Source organism: Symphalangus syndactylus, chromosome 13 (assembly GCF_028878055.3).
Source record: "Symphalangus syndactylus isolate Jambi chromosome 13, NHGRI_mSymSyn1-v2.1_pri, whole genome shotgun sequence".
Lineage (NCBI taxonomy): Eukaryota > Metazoa > Chordata > Mammalia > Primates > Hylobatidae > Symphalangus > Symphalangus syndactylus.
The window spans coordinates 102,012,270-102,029,130 of record NC_072435.2 but is presented as its reverse complement, the minus strand read 5'-3'; the positions used below and the strand labels follow the sequence as shown (position 1 = coordinate 102,029,130).

The window sequence follows — 16,861 nt, the reverse complement described above, 5'->3', positions numbered from 1 at the left end:
GAAAGGCTAAATTGATGAGCTGCTGTTTAGATTTTCCCACTGGGAATTATTCTCAACTGTCCAGGCATTACATCATTCAGGTAAATAGTAGCAGGATAAAATGCTTTTTATTTCTTTCTAGCTAACCAGAGGGCAATATAAAAACTTGAAAAGAAATATATCTACTCTCTATCCATAATGAAGAAATAGGGTTTCTTAATTGCCAAGCTATGGTCAGTTGCAGCTGGTTGTTGGTAATGGACGAACTAAATGCATTCTGGTTGCTACCCAAAGGCAATGCAATGCCTTCCTCTCTACATTTTTACAGTTTCTTTATGAAGCTCCTTGTATCATACTTTAAATCAGAGATGGCAATCATATTGGCGTCATGGGCATATACGAAAATAAAATTTACTAAATATATTAGGATTTAAATGATTTTTTTTAAAACATTTCAAAAAGCTTTATAAGTAAAACTTTTTTTTTGGCGGGGTCAGGGGGCACTGGTATTCTCTCTGTATTACCTTCAAGATAAAACTCAAACTCCTCAACATATGGCACCTCCCCTTCACGCCTCGGTACCAGGCTACACTAGGCAGCCATACCAAAGTACTGAGACCTCTTATGCCATACTTGCTCACACTTCCATACCTTCAAAAATACTCAGTCTTCCAAGACTCAGCTCAGCTCTACCCTTCAGAAACAACCCACTCTCAGTTTAAGTGACCTTCCTCCTCTAATTTTCTTAGATTTTGGTTGTCAGTTACAGCATTTATTACACCAGATTGGGTTACTGTTTTATTTGGTCTCTCCTACTAGACTTTGAACTCCCTGAGCACAGGGCTCTGCTTCATCTCTCTATTTTCAGGCTCCAGCCTCATGTCTAGTCTACAGTTATGCTCAATAAATGTTACAAATGAACAAATAAATAAATTAATAGATAAAAGAGAAGACGAAGAGAAAGAGGAAGGAAAATAAACTCAGAAATCAGTGTGACATGAATTGGATAAGTTTTAGGAGATACAGTAGCAATTGCAAGGGTATAATGGGTTCAGGGATTGTCAACCAGGCAATTACTAGGTACATTCGAATAGACATTGTACATCTTTATCTGTTTTTTTCTCCCTCTTCCTCTTTAACCTTGAGTTTTTCTGCCCTTTCTCCCATCTCTCAAGGTTAACAAGTTACATCTTATAGGGCTTTTCTCTTTATATTTATCTCTATTAATTCTGTGACACTTATTACATATTGCTTTGTTCGGTGAAGGAAACAAGTTTAGAGAGGTTTTCTCCATTTTTTGTTTAAGCTTTAGGCATTTTTTAATGCCTTGTTTAAGGGCACCAAGCCTTGCAGAGTTCCATAGGCAACTCCCTGGACTTGGTAACCCTCAGGTGTTCCCAGTGCCTGGTTGGTTTAAACATATAATACTGGTGAAGCAGGAATAAAGATGTAAGACTTTTTCCAAAAGTATTTCCAAGTATTTAGAACCAACTTGCAAGGAGGAAATCTTACCCATGGCTTGTTTCCCCATGGCACACTGATAAGTGTTTCTCGGTGACTGGTTATGGTGAGGGTATGGGATCAGTCCAGCACACACGCCGAGAAGAGTGAAGGGTTCAATCTCCAAGTGGGTGGTGTCTCTAACAGGTTAAGTAAAAATCACGTATCTTAAGCATCAAGTACAAAAATAAACGTCTCTTAAAAGGTATAAAAATATTGTTATCTAGGTCCTCAAGGGATTTATATGTCTATAAAATTTGATGCTAGTAAAACTGGTAAAATAAAAACACACTTAAAATACAGTAAAACATACAACTTGTCATTAACATATAAATTACTATATTCAACATATAGAAATACATCAGCAATATCCACATGGATGAGTAGCCTGCTTTTCCTCATTCTTCTAACATATATCAATGAGTACACTGAGTGGAATATACATCCTTTAAGATTAGTTACTAGCCGGGCACAGTGGCTCACACCTGTAATCCCAGAACTTTGAGAGGCCAAGGCAGGTGGATCATGAGGTCAAGAGATCGAGACCATCTTGCCAACATGGTGAAACCCTGTCTCTATTAAAAATACAGATTAGCTGGGTGTGGTGGTGCCCACCTGTAGTCCCAGCTACTTGGGAGGCTGAGGCAGAAGAATTGCCTGAACCCGGGAGGTGGAGGTTGCAGTGAGCCAAGATCATGCCACTGCACTCCAGCCTGACGAGACAGCGAGACTCCATCTCAAAAAAAAAAGAATAGTTACTATAGGCCGGGCGCAGTGGCTCACGCCTATAATCCCAGCAGTTTGGGAGGCCGAAGCAAGTGGATCACTTGAGGTCAGGAGGTCAAGACCAGCCTGGCCAACACAGTAAAACCCTGCCTCTACTTAAAAAATACCAAAAATTATCCAGGCATGGTGGTGGGCACCTGTAATCCCAGCTACTCTGGAGGCTGAGGCAGAAGAATTGCTTGAACCCAGGAGATGGAGGTTGCAGTGAGCCAAGATCTTGCCACTGCACTCCAGCCTGGGCAACAGAGCAAGACTCTGTCTCAAAAAAAAAAAAAAAAAAAAAAAAAGTTACTATAGACCTACAGGGACCAATACCATGGCCACTAGACACTAAATAACTGTGGCTACTGAGCACTTGAAATGCCAGGCTAGTGTGACTGAGAAACTGAATTTTTAAATTTTACTTAATTACTTTAAATTTTATTTTTTTATTTTTTAATACAAAATATACTTACTTATTGATACTGTTAATGTTCTTTGATATTATCAATATTTCTATTTTTTTCCATTTATACTTTTTTTCTTATTTTATTATTATTATACTTTAAGTTTTAGGGTACATGTGCACAACGTGCAGGTTTGTTACATATGTATACATGTGCCATGTTGGTGTGCTGCACCCATTAACTCGTCATTTAGCATTAGCTATATCTCCTAATGCTATCCCTCCCCCCTCCCCCTACCCCACAACAGTCCCTGGAGTGTGATGTTCCCCTTCCTGTGTCCATGTGTTCTCATTGTTCAATTCCCACCTATGAGTGAGAACATGCGGTGTTTGGTTTTTTGTCCTTGCGATAGTTTACTGAGAATGATGATTTCCAGTTTCACCCATGTCCCTACAAACGACACGAACTCATTATTTATGGCTGCATAGTATTCCATGGTGTATATGTGCCACATTTTCTTAATCCAGTCTATCGTTGTTGGACATTTGGGTTGGTTCCAAGTCTTTGCTATTGTGAATAGTGCCACAATAAACATACATGTGCATGTGTCTTTATAGCAGCATGATTTATAATCCTTTGGGTATATATCCAGTAATGGGATGGCTGGGTCAAATGGTATTTCTAGTTCTAGATCCCTGAGGAATCGCCACACTGACTTCCACAATGGTTGAACTACTTTACAGTCCCACCAACAGTGTAAAAGTGTTCCTATTTCTCCACATCCTCTCCAGCACCTGTTGTTTCCTGACTTTTTAATGATTGCCATTCTAACTGGTGTGAGATGGTATCTCATTGTGGTTTTGATTTGCATTTCTCTGATGGCCAGTGATGATGAGCATTTTTTCATGTGTTTTTTGGCTGCATAAATGTCTTCTTTTGAAAAGTGTCTGTTCATATCCTTCGCCCAATTTTTGATGGGGCTGTTTGTTTTTTTCTTGTAAATTTGTTTGAGTTCATTGTAGATTCTGGATATTAGTCCTTTGTCAGATGAGTAGGTTGCAAAAATTTTCTCCCATTTTGTAGGTTGCCTGTTCACTCTGACGGTAGTTTCTTTTGCCGTGCAGAAGCTCTCTAGTTTAATTAGATCCCATTTGTCAATTTTGGCTTTTGTTGCCATTGCTTTTGGTGTTTTAGACATGAAATCCTTGCCCATGCCTATGTCCTGAATGGTATTGCCTAGGTTTTCTTCTGGGTTTTTATGGTTTTAGGTCTAACATGTAAGTCTTTAATCCATCTTGAATTAATTTTTGTATAAGGTGTAAGGAAGGGATCCAGTTTCAGCCTTCTACATATGGCTAGCCAGTTTTCCCAGCACCATTTATTAAATAGGGAATCCTTTCTCCATTGCTTGTTTTTGTCAAATTACTTTAAATTTTAAAACTCAAATTGAAATTTAAATAACTCAGTTCAGTTACATAAAACCTTTTATCTTAGAACAAGTTACATTTATGAATCTTTTAAAAGTGTAAATGTTATGAAATGAGATCTAGTAATTCTGATAAAAAATTGGCATCCAAATTGAAATGTGCTGTAAATACACACCAGATTTTGAGGACTTATAGTACAAAAAAAAGTGTAAAATAGCTCATTAGTTTTACATTACCTGTTGACATAATATTTTGGATATGTTGACAAATAAAACTATTATTTAAAATAATTTTACCAGTTTCCTTTTACCTTTTTAATGTGGCTATTAGAAAGTTTGAGGTTATATAGGTGGCTTGCATTTTATTTTACTGGACAGCTCTGCTATGGGTAGTATTGGACACAAAGTTAAGTGCTATTGGACACAAAGTAAGATCTTACCCAGTAGATGTCAGAATCTTGGTAGCTTTCATAATATATTTCTGCAGAAAATTCAGTTTTTTGGCCAAATGATGAAGCAACTCAGATGTGTTAATAGGAAAGAGTACCCAGATTAATTATGTCTTTATGGAAGGTACCAGATGTGTCATCCAGGATCTGTGATCTCTGTGGACTCGCTATTTTTCCCTCAAGTGTTTGTGAAGTGTAACCTTAAAAATTTCAGTGGTTTACAGCACCTGTGGACCGAAGTGATGTCCAAGAAACCAAGTCCCAACCCATCAATGGAAGGTACTTGGTAAAAGATCTCCCATTTATCCAGTTATTCATCTATTTTTTTTTTCCAAAACACATGTATTAAATTATGTCCCTAGTTTGGTGAGAGAAGGTGCCCTCCATGTAGTTCTTGGTTTGAAGAGTACTGTTTTCACCTTGTGACCTAGCAGAACCCCAATCCTCTCAGACAAGCAGGAAGGGAAAAGACTTCCTTTGTTAAGCAGGAAGGGAAAATACTCTAGGTTTTGTTTTGCTTTTTTCCTTAAAGAACATCAGCTTATAGCTACATTTTATAGACTAGAAGAAAACAGATTTTCTTTTAAATATACTGCTTTGTTTAAATATTGGCCAAGTTGACATTCTCCATCTAAGTAAAAACCACTTTTTCAGATGTTAACACTGGATTGAGTTGAAAAATGAAAAGAAACATCTGAAGTTTTTTTCTTTAATGGTGACAACACACATAAACTCATATAGTATCTAATAATTACTGGAAGTCCAAACACTCTAGAGTCTGATTTTACAAAAAAAAAATTATTCTCTTTAAAATCATCAGTTTAGAAACTGAACAGGAATTGGGAGATTTCTTTTTTTTTTTTTTTGAGGCGGAGTTTCGCTCTTGTTGCCCAGGCTGGAGTGCAATGGTGCAATCTTGGCATACTGCAACCTCCGCCTCCCGGGTTCAAGCAATTCTCCCACCTTAGCCTCCCAAGTAGCTGGGATTACAGACATGTGCCACCATGTCCAGCTAATTTTGTATTTTTAGTAGAGACACGGTTTCTCCATGCTGGTCAGGCTGGTCTCAAACTCCCAATCTCAGGTGATCTGCCTGTCTTGGCCTCCCAAAATGTTGGGATTACAGGTGTGAGCCACTGCACTCAGCCGAGATTTCTTATTCACTGTATATAAAGCACTTAAATTTAGTTCGAATGAAAACTAAGTAACCTGTTGTTTATAATAGTAGAAAAATTGGAAACTACCTAAATATTCAACAGTAGGAAACTAGATAATAAACTAAATATGTGTAGGTCAATAATGTAATAACAAACGGCAATTAAAAATATATATATATATATTTATATGTATACAGTCACACACCACATAACATTTTGGTCAACAACACACTGCATAAATGGTGGTGGTTCCAAACGATTATAATACTGCATTTTTACTATACCTTTTCTTTGTTTAGATATGTTTTGATACACAAATACTAACCATTGTGTTACAACTGCCTACAATGTTCAGTAGGGTAATATGATGTACAGATTTATAGTCTAGAAGCAATAGGCTTTAGCATATAGTCTATGTGTATAGTAGGTGACAGTGGGTGACAGACACCATCTAGGTTTAAGTACACTACGATATTCACATAATGAAATCACCCAACAACAAACTTCTCAGAATGCATGCCTGTCATTAAGTGATATATGACTGTGTATACAAATATACATGTATACAAATGTATATACTAATATGGAAAATGTCCTGAGTATACTGGTTAAGTTTCAAAATCAAGGCACCGGAAATGTTATCACAGTTTTATACACACATATTGTGTGGAATCATGTGTGTATGTCTGTACTCAGAAAAAAAATCTAGAATAGTATATAAGAAATTATTAGCATTGGCGACTTCTGGAGTGTAGAGTCTGGTGGGATGGGAAAGGAAGGGGATTCATTCTTTGTACTTCATGCATTTCTATATTTTAAAAAACATAAGTATGAATTAAATAATACAAAAACTTCTAGTTTTTAAAATGAAATTAATTTGATATATGGAATAGCTTGGTAATTGGGTAATGCTGATAGTTAATATTCATTTACATCAATGAAAAACCAGATGAAAATCCCTGCCTAAGTGAAGCTTCTAAGTGAGGGGAGATAGACAATACATAGATACATCAGTAAAATACCAATTTTACTCTATGGTAATAGGCACAAGAAGTAAAAAATAAAGTAGTAAAGAGGAGTGGATAGAGACAAGGGTTTCTACTTTCAATAGAGTGGTCAGAAAAGTCTCACGAGAAGGTGACACCTAAGTGAAGACCTGGAGGAGGTGAAGCAGTGAGCCATGCAGGTATGTGAGAGAGTGCTCCAGGCAGAGGAAGCAGCCAGTGCAAAGGTGCTAAGGCAGAGGCACGCCTGCAGTGTTTGGAGAAGAGGCCAGTGTCGTTGAAACAGGGAGTGGGGAGAGGTAGAAATGGGAGTGGGCAGATTGTGCAGGAACTGGAAGGCCTCTGTAAGGACTTCTGAGGCAGACAGAAAGCCCCTGAGGGATTTGAGAAGAGAACGGACATGCCCCCTCTGCTCTATTAGGAAAAGACTGTATGGGAACAGGTGTCAAAATAGTCAGGAGGCCTTTGCAAAAATCCAGGTAAGACATAGAAATGGCCTGGACTAGGTGATGGACTGAGGTAGTGAAAAAGAGTCCAGATTCCAGAAGTATTTGGAAGGCTCATATGAAGAGCTAGGGATTGATGTCGATATAAGAAAAAGGGTCAGGACGGAAATAGAGGGTTCTGTTGGCTTGAGTAATACAAGGATGGAAATGTCATTTATGGGGCTACTATAAAATAGTTCTCTTTTATACTCAGGATATATATCTATATTTTTTGTGAATAAGGGTCTCACTCTCTTGCCCAAGCTGGAATGCAGTGGTGTTCCAAGTATAGCTCACTGCAGCCTCAAACTGGGCTCAAGTGATCCTTCCACCTCAGCCTCCCAAGTAGCTGGGATCATAGGTGCACACCACAACACTTGGCTAACTTTTTTTTATTTTTAGTAGAGATGAGGTCTCACTGTGTTGCCCAGGTTGATCTCGAACTCCTGAGCTCCAGCAACCCTCGTGCCTTAGCCTCCCAAATTGCTGGCATTATAGGTGTGACCCACCACACCTGACCCTCAGTCAATTTTAAAATAAGGGGTATAAAATAGTACTTTGAGAGATTCACATCTTTAAGGAAGAAAAATTCTGACTAAAAAGCACTATTTACAAAGTGCAAAAAATACATATATATTTGCAATATATATATTGGCAACAGGGCTTTGTCACCCAGGCTGGAGTGCGGTGGCATGAACATGGCTCACAGAGCCTCCACCTCCTGGACTCATGCAATCCTCTAGCCTCAACCCCCTGAGTTACTGGGACTACAGGCGTATATCACCACACCTGGCTAATTTTTAAGTTTTTTGTAGAGACAGGGTCTTGCCATGTTACCCAGGCTGGTAAATTATAATCTTCTAAAAAGTAATATATTTCATTTGGTAGCAGAAAACAGAAAAGTTTTTCTTTTTCCTGTTTTAAGAGATAAGTTCTCACCCAGGCTGGAGTGCAGTGGCACAATCATAGCTCAACGTAACCCGTAACTCCTGGGCTCAAGTGATCCTTCCACCTCAGCCTCCCAAGTAGCTAGGACTACAGGTGTGTGCCACTGTGTCCAGCTAATTTTTTATTTTTATTTTTAGACATAGGGTCTTGCTATGTTGTCCAGGCTGGTCTCAAACTCTTGGCCTCAGGTGATTCTCCTGCCCCAGCCTCCCAAAGCACTGGGATTATAGGGGTGAGCCATTACACTGGGTCAGAAAAGTACTTATTCTTGATTGAAGACATAAATAGTTATTAGGTGGTAGTATTAAACTCTCTAGCAATATATCTGCAAGAATTCCAATTTCAGGTAAGTGGTACATCAGTCACATGCATCAGACAGCAAGTTATATAGATGTTCTTTAATGTACTCCAAATGGAACACAGATGCTTCTAAAAATATCATTGTTCAAGAAGAAATATTGTGAACATACTACCAATTCAAGTGTATACTGCACATAAACTTAGAGTTTTTGAACAGACTATGTAGAGAATTCCTGCACTGACAAGAATTCAGATGTCCATGGACAAAATCATCTCTAAAAGAGGTACGTATATTTTTATACAGCTTGATTCATTAGTTCAATTTTGGCAGTAATCAAGTATTAAAATCAGAGAAGCAACTCCTTTTAAAAAATATACATTAAGGCTGGGCATGGTGGTGCATGCCTGTAATCCCAGGAGACTGAAGTGGGAGGATCACTTGAGATCAGGAGTTTTAAGTTTCACTGAGCTATGTCGTGCCACTGTACTCCTTCTGGGTGACAGAGCAAGACCTTGTCTCAAAAAAAAACCATACACATATATATATATATGGTTTTATATACATATATGTATATGGTTATCTATCTATATGAATATATGGATATATCTTTCTATGAGTGTGTGTGTGTGTATATATAAACTGTCACATGAATAGGAAGGATAATTAAATCTAAAGATGACTTGTTAGCTGCTTTGTAATACTCTTCACTGGGATAAATGATGGGTTATGCTCTGCTATAAAATTGTATATTTCTTTATGTTACATACAGAAATATACAATATACATATATACCATGAAATACTATGCAGTCATAAAAAGGAACGAGATCATGTCCTTTGCAGGGACATGGATGAAGCTGGAAGCCATCCTCAGCAAACTAACACAGGAACAGAAAACCAAACATCACATGTTCTCACTCACAGGTGGAAGCTGAACAATGAGAACACATGGACACAGGGAGGGGAACAACACACACCAGGGGCTCTGTTAGGGGGTTGGGGGAGGGAGAGCACCAAGATAAATAGCTAATGCATGCTGGGCTTAATACCTAGGTGATGGGTTGATAGGTACAGCAAACCACCATGGCCCACGTTTACCTATGTAACAAACCTGCATGTTCAAAAAAAAAAAAAAAAAAGGATGGTATATTTCTAACAGTTCCTGTCAAAACAGTACAAGATAGAGAGACTGAAGATGACAGTAAAAGACAAGGTAGTTTCTATAGTCAGAACAGGTTTTAATTATGGTTGCTACGGATCCTACTTACTTATTAATTGTGTGTTCGTACAGTGCAATGTTACAATCATTTTCTTCATTCACATCTAAATATTCAACCAGACTCTCATGTAAGAAATCTTCAAAATTCCTGGGAAAATATTGGTGAAAGAGACATCACTAAAAAGCATTTTTCTGCAGTATTTTATATAATAACAGGAGATACTGGCTTTCATTTAGGCCCAAAGCACCTTTCTGTCCCAGAGAATATCATTACATTGGGATACCTGAAACATGTTATTCTTAGCTCACACAGTAACCACAAATTGCTGAAATAAAAACAGCAAAGTGTCTGTCTGTAACTCTTGTCAACCTAGTCCCCACTTCTTAAAAAAAAATTCTGACCTTAGAAACCTCATAATGAGACCTACAGTGTCTACACTGACATATGATGTAAGTCCTTTTCTTACCAGAAACACTTACTTGTGTACTAACTGACATCAAGACTAGGTAACCCTCATGATCTAAACTGATGAATATTTTACAATGTCCAAGCAAGTTCACATGGAGCAAAATAGGTTTTTACCAGGCTGGTAATTTGGTGGAAAGAAATTAAAACACTAAAATGAAAATACACTTTTCTTAAATCATGTATGTGGGTATTAAGGAGATTGGTAAGTTTTACTTTTGGCTACTTACCTGTACCCTTGGGCCAGCTCTTCCATATGTTTATTTGTGACTGCTGGCTTCTGTTTCTTGACAATTATGTAGGGTCTAGATTGGAAACAGCAAAACCAAATTAATAGTAGTTCCAGGGAAAAATTACACAGGCAAGTTAGTTTACCAAAGTGAGATGAGGGAAGATGTAAATACAAGCAAACCTATTCCTGGATTGCTGAGGACACTAGGTATTTTTTGTATGGATGAGCATGGTGTAGGGGCCTATGCTGTCTCTCACATACACACACATACATACGCAAGCCCGTGTGTACATGTGAGTATGTGTGGACATAGTCACGCACACACACAGTGCTTCCTGCAAGTATCTTAGGAAACATTTGGTTTTGAATGAAAAGGCAACACAAAAATGATACTCAAAGTCTGAAATGGATACAAAACCTTTAATGTCATATTTTAAAAAACGGTGTAATGTATCAATCTGAAAACATCCCGATTTCACATTGGAAATATTTTGCATACTACTCATGGAGTTAACAGGCAAAGAAGCACCCTCACCTAGGGTAATAATGGCGTTGTGTTATGAGGTTCTGATGAATATCCAGATGTTTAGAGTAGTTTCATTTAGTCTAAACATCACTGAGCTAGGTTAGCAAGATACTTAAAGCTACACATTACCAAAGAGAGTGGCTAAAAGTTGGCAGAGAATGAAGCTTTCTTACTTTGTGGTTTTCAGCGACATAATGGGTGGAAGGTGGAGAAGGCATTCTGGCAGATTAACCTGTAACTGTCAGTGGGGACTTGCCTCGGAGGGCTTTGCCACCATGAGGAAACCCCAACACAAAGGATGGCATGCGGCACTGAAACGTCAAGGGCTGTTGCTATTTGGATAAGCGGCTCTTACAGAGAGGAGCAAGTAACCACCAGACACTTGTGCGCTCTACCCTAAAGTCCAAATAACTATTTGAGGACTAATGAGCACTTTTCAACAGTCAAGAAGAGGAGCTGCACAATTACAAAAGGGGAACACAAGTTGTTGAAAAATGAACTGGGTGAGCTTTTCATGGAAATCCACGGTACCTCGAAATTCTGGCTCCTTCTTGGTAGGGAAGCAGAGCCCACTAATGCCTCATTTGAGCACTGCAGTGGATTCAGGTTAAGCCTCAGATGAGATGACAAAAACCAGCGGGGGAGAGGGAGGGGATCACATTTAGCTGCCTCAGTTATCCTTACGTTACTCAACGCATTCTACTATTTTTTCCTGCTAGATCTGTTATGCAATTATAAAGTTGCTTCTATAAAAGAGTTTTATTCTCAAATATATGTTATGTTGGTTGTAATGAAATCCTAAAAAAGAGTAACCTAGAAAATGTCACTGTTATTCCTGCCCTTAACTGGACCATGTTATTAAGTTATAAAGAAGCACCTACCTAATGTGTGCCTGGCACCCTACTGAGCACTTACCACACCTTCTATCAACTAGTTCTCAGGACAATCATAGGCAGGCATTAATGTTTCCATTTTACAGCCAAGGAAACCAAGGCTGAGAGACTGAAGTAGTATACTCAGTCACACAACTCAGTAAGTGGGAAGTTAGGATTCAAACACAGGTATATCATCAGCTAACCATTCTTCGGTTGCAAAGAAGAGACACCAATTCTGGCTAATTTAAGCAAAAATGAAGTTTACTGAAAGCATTAAGAACTTACTGGTGCTGGGTGCGATGGCTCACGCCTGTAATCCCAGCACTTCTGGAGGCTGAGGTGGGTGGATCACTTGAGGCCAGGAGTTCGAGACCAGCCTGGCCAACACAGTGAAACCCCATCTCTACTAATAATACAAAAAATTAGCCAGGGGCAGTGGTGTGTGCCTGTAATCCCAGCTACCGGGTGGGGGAGGGGGGCGGGGAGCTGAGGCATGAGAATCGCTTGAACCTGGAAGGTGGAGGCTGCAGTGAGCCAAGATCGTACCACTGCACTCCAGACTGGGTGACAAAGTGAGACTCTGTCTCAAAAAAAAAAAAGAATTTAATGGAAGGATAAGAATAAAAGAAAAAGGTGAAATGCTCAGCCTCAGAAAGAAAAGGAACTAGAGCAGTTCCAAGAATCCAGAAAATGAGGTGCATGCAGCACTGGGAGAATGAATCAAGTCCAACCACCTCCCTCCCTTGATTTATTTTACCTGGGATTCAAATTCTCTGATGAGGGGGTCTGACTGGCCTCATTTGGGTCATATGCCCAACCCCTGGCTGAAGAGAAGAGGGTGCTGGACTGACCATTCCAAGAAGCCTGCCAATGGGGATAGGCAGTCCTCAAAGGAAAATGAGGTAGTGTCATATGAAGGAGGAAAGGATGCTGGAGGAAAGCATGCAGTCACTCTCCCAGCTCTGACAGACTTCCAGCTACTGCTGGCTCACTGCCTTGTGCTTCAACACTACCCGAGGTATACACAGAATAACTACGGTAACGCTAGAAAAGGCTTGTGAAACAAGGCAATGTCCTCAGCTGATGTCTCTGCATATCCCTTCAAACCAGACACCATGTCACATTCATCTCTGTACCTCCAGCTCCTAGATAGTACCTGTGCATAATAGGCCTTTAATAAATACTTACTGAATGAATAAAAGGAGCCTACTTTTCCACTGGGTCTAGTGTTATTATTTCTTCATGCCTCCATGTTTCCATTCTTGCCTTTTTTCATCCTTTCTCCTCCCCACCTACCTCCAAGTTAACACAATCCTACTCCTCCCTTAAAGCTCAGTTTGTAGCAACAGACTATAGTGGGCAAAATCATGCATCAAACGAATCCTAAGGACTTTCAAATAAAAAACAGATTCCACCACTCTTTAGCTTTCAATAAGTTACTCAGCCTCACCGAACCTCAGTTTCCTCATTTCTTAAATGACAAGAATAATTCAACCACATAGGGTTGAATGAAGTTAAAGCCTTACACATATAGTGTCTCCATTAAAATGACAAATGGTGGCTAGCATTAACTACTAGCAGTTGATTGTTATTAGTCATTTTTTCTGCCTTTCCCGGCAGACTGAGCTCTCTGAGGGCAGACTCTGTCTCCCATTAATCTGAATCCTCAGTACCTAATACGCATATTCATGAAGTGTTTGCTCACGGAATTAAATTTATCTTCACAATGAAAGAGGTTAAAACAGTTTTAAAAATAAAAACAAGTCTATTTCTTTCAAGAGCAAATATAAAGAGATTCTTAAAAATTCTTTTTAGTAACCTGCATATATACCTGCATAGCCTTCCCCCATCAGAAGAAATATAGACACAACGATCTGTAAGATTTGTTGAGATGGAAACAAATTCATTGATATATCCTGCTCTTCTCATGAGTCGAAATGTATTCACCAGCTTTTTGTGGTCTCGAATGACACCTAAGATGTTACCTAGGCAAAAAGAAAGAATAGGTAAGACAGAAATAAAAAATAAATCCAACCTGATTTAATATATCCAACCAATAAAAATAGTAATCAGCACTAAGCAGTTATGCGAAAATACTATTATTAACACCTGCAGCCAGTCCACAAGGTTGCAGGGAAGCAACAAAGGAAGAATGCTTAAGGGCCAGTCCTTCCACATGCTGGCTGAGGAATACTGGAAAAGTCAGCTTCATTTTCCTCATCTTTCAGCACAGTGCCAGGGCATGAACTTGGGGTCCAAACCACCTGGGTTTGAACACTGGCTCCATCACTTCCACAGGCTGGCAGTAAAGATTAAACGAGCTGATCATTTAAAGTACTGAGAATTCTGCCTAGCACCTACTAACTGCTATTATTAAACTGCTTCTTGTTGTAATCATCATCTGTGAAATGAGGAAAATGAACTTTGCTTCCCAAGGTTAGCGGGAGGATTCAAAGAGGCACTGGGTGAAAGTGCAGAGTAAAAGCTCACTCAGTGTTAGCCTCTGGGATACAATGAACTAGGCAGTCAGTTAACAGCCCTGCTGAGGCTCTGACCCCTTCCTCACCAGCCCATATAAAAAAGAGTTAATGCCTCCTAGAATGAGAGGAAGGGGGAGAGGAAGAGAGAACAGACAAGTGATAAGGGATAAGCTCATGGAGCATACTAGGGAGAGGACAGGCACATAGCACCAAATCAAAAGCAGAAAGGAAGAGAGCACACTTGCTGCTGAGTCTCTGGAAGACTTTGAAGGAGACGGGAAGAGGTATATGAAAGAAGTAACTGGAGTGTGAGCCAAAGGAGAGGGATCCTCTTACCACAGGCTGCTGACATATTGATTATCAGACCTCTAGACAAAGTCAATTCATTATAAGAGTTGATCTGATAATTTTTGCAGAATGACTCCAATATTTAACTTGTACTTAAAGATACCACGCTGAACCTTATTCCACTAAGGATATGCCAGCAACTGCAAAAGAGGAGAAAGCAGCCACTTTCTGCAAAGTTACCCTTTAGCTCTGATAGCTATATCCTCTCAGAACCTTGGATAACCCAGCCAACAAAGTAACTGTTTCTATTATCATTGTATTTTCTACCTTTAAGTGAAGGTCAACCTGGGCCAGAATTAAAGTCTATCTGTGCTTTAAATACCAGGATAATAACGGATTCCCATCCCCTCTTCACAGACTATCTAGGACCAACATGTCTCTATAATATACCCACCATTAAGAAAGACAAGAAACACATTTGGGTAAGAAAGCTCTTCCCCACATAATAAATTCACATCTTCTACTCCCAAGTTACTGGCTAATTTAACAATGGGTCCATCTTCCATATCAGTTGTGATGTGTGTCATAAGGGCCAAGTTTTTAACCAAACCACATGCCTAAAAAACAAAAGATAGTCATTTCTAAAAACGAACATTAGTAATACAAAGTACAGTTTACATCTGAAAATAGCTCACTACTTTGCTGGCAGCATTGCAAAGCAGTACAACTTTGTAGGGGATACTGTGGTGATTCACACAAATGCCTTTAAAATATATATATATATATATATATCCCTTAACTCAGGGGAATTTATCTTCATAACAAGCAAGGATATAAAATAGATTTAGATACAGAAATGCTCAGCACAGTACTATTTGTAATTGTAAATGATGACGGCATCATAAATGCCCAACAAAACTGATTACATTAACAATTACTCCCAGACATTGGAACATTACAGTCATTATGATGACATTGTATAAAATAAGTAAAGGAAAACATTAATAAATGCAGCTACATAGAAATATAAAACTTCTGGCCTGAAATGAGAGACTGTATAAAATAACTGGCCAGTACCCTTAAGTTTCTTGGTCATGAATGGTAAAGAAAGAAAGACTGAAAAACTCTTTCAGATTAAAAGAGACAAGGAGACATGACAACTAAAAACAATGTGTGATTCTGGATCAGAAAAAAGACAACAGTGGGACAACTGGCAAAATTTGAATAAGATCTATAGATTATCGTATTGTTCAACGTCATGAGGCTGATAACAGTGCTATGGTTACGTAAGATGTTCACAGTTGGGAATCTAGATGAAAGATTGTGGAAAATCTTTGTACCAGTTTCATCACTTTTTTGTATATCTAAAATTATTTCAAAATGAAAAGAAAAGAAATCTTTTTAAATATCTATGCAACCCAGTACAGTTCTAAAACAAAAATACCAACAAGGACAGAATATAGCAAATAGAAAAAAAATACTTAAGACAGGTGACTTGTAAGATTGTATCTTCAAGTCTTAGAATCTTCTGCTGCAGTAATGCACAAAATAGCTACTTTTTGAAGTTAGCTGAAGCAATCTCTGGGAAATGAAATGTTTCAAAGTTCAAGATATATAGATTATGCAAAATTTGACAAACTGGATAATTTTAGTGTCAATTTCCATATGGTTTAAGATAAATTAAATAGTTTCTAAAGATCGCAGCTCTATACAGACTCCTATTTTCATCTCTTCCAAATAATAACAAATTCCTACACTTTGGACTCTACATCTTTTACTTGTTGTAATTATTAATTCAGTATATATTCATGGGGCCTCTACTCTAACCAAGGCTCTATGTTAGCAGCTTGAGATACAATGGTGAACCTTCCTTCCTCCAGAATTTTACAATTTAGAAGGAATAGAATCAAGTGAAACTAACAACGTTAACACAAAGGAGAAAAGACCGTAACACAGGGAGTAGCTATAGAAGTAAACCCATGTAAACTCCCTGGCTTGGTGTTTAGGCAATTGCTTGTGTTTCCAATATAAGTGAGTCAAAATCCACATTAGGTCATGGACTGTATACTCCTAATTGGCTGTGACTGAGCCTACCTAAGGACAATAAGGAGCTGCTCAAAAAGAGCCCCTCATGAGCATGAGAGGTGATAGGTCTTTCAATCTGCCTTCACAGTCTTATCCCCTCTGTGTATGTTTTGATTTTGGGATAAACTAAAATAAGCAAGAGAAACATGGACTGTATTACTTTTAGCTAACATACTGAATCAAATGCTTCTGCAGGTCTTAGTTTTAGAATGATACTAATGTAGTCTTCCAAGCATGTCAATATTTCCTTGCCAGATAAATGACAGACCA

The 16,861-nt window shown here is 38.6% G+C and overlaps 1 protein-coding gene across 7 annotated transcripts in view; it reads right to left on the bottom strand.

Annotated features, from left to right (window-relative positions):
* The window catches only part of POLR3B (RNA polymerase III subunit B), a 220,959-nt gene that overhangs the window by 132,314 nt on the left and 71,784 nt on the right, over positions 1–16,861 (bottom strand). For all 7 annotated transcript variants that reach the window (XM_055238357.2, XM_055238356.2, XM_055238358.2 and 4 more), the window contains exons 15-19: positions 14,961–15,123; positions 13,570–13,723; positions 10,336–10,410; positions 9,689–9,787; positions 1,492–1,619 (exon numbers count right to left, since the gene is read on the bottom strand). In XM_055238357.2, coding sequence (XP_055094332.1) covers positions 1,492–1,619; positions 9,689–9,787; positions 10,336–10,410; positions 13,570–13,723; positions 14,961–15,123 — 619 coding nt within the window. The remainder of the gene's footprint in view (positions 1–1,491; positions 1,620–9,688; positions 9,788–10,335; positions 10,411–13,569; positions 13,724–14,960; positions 15,124–16,861) is intronic.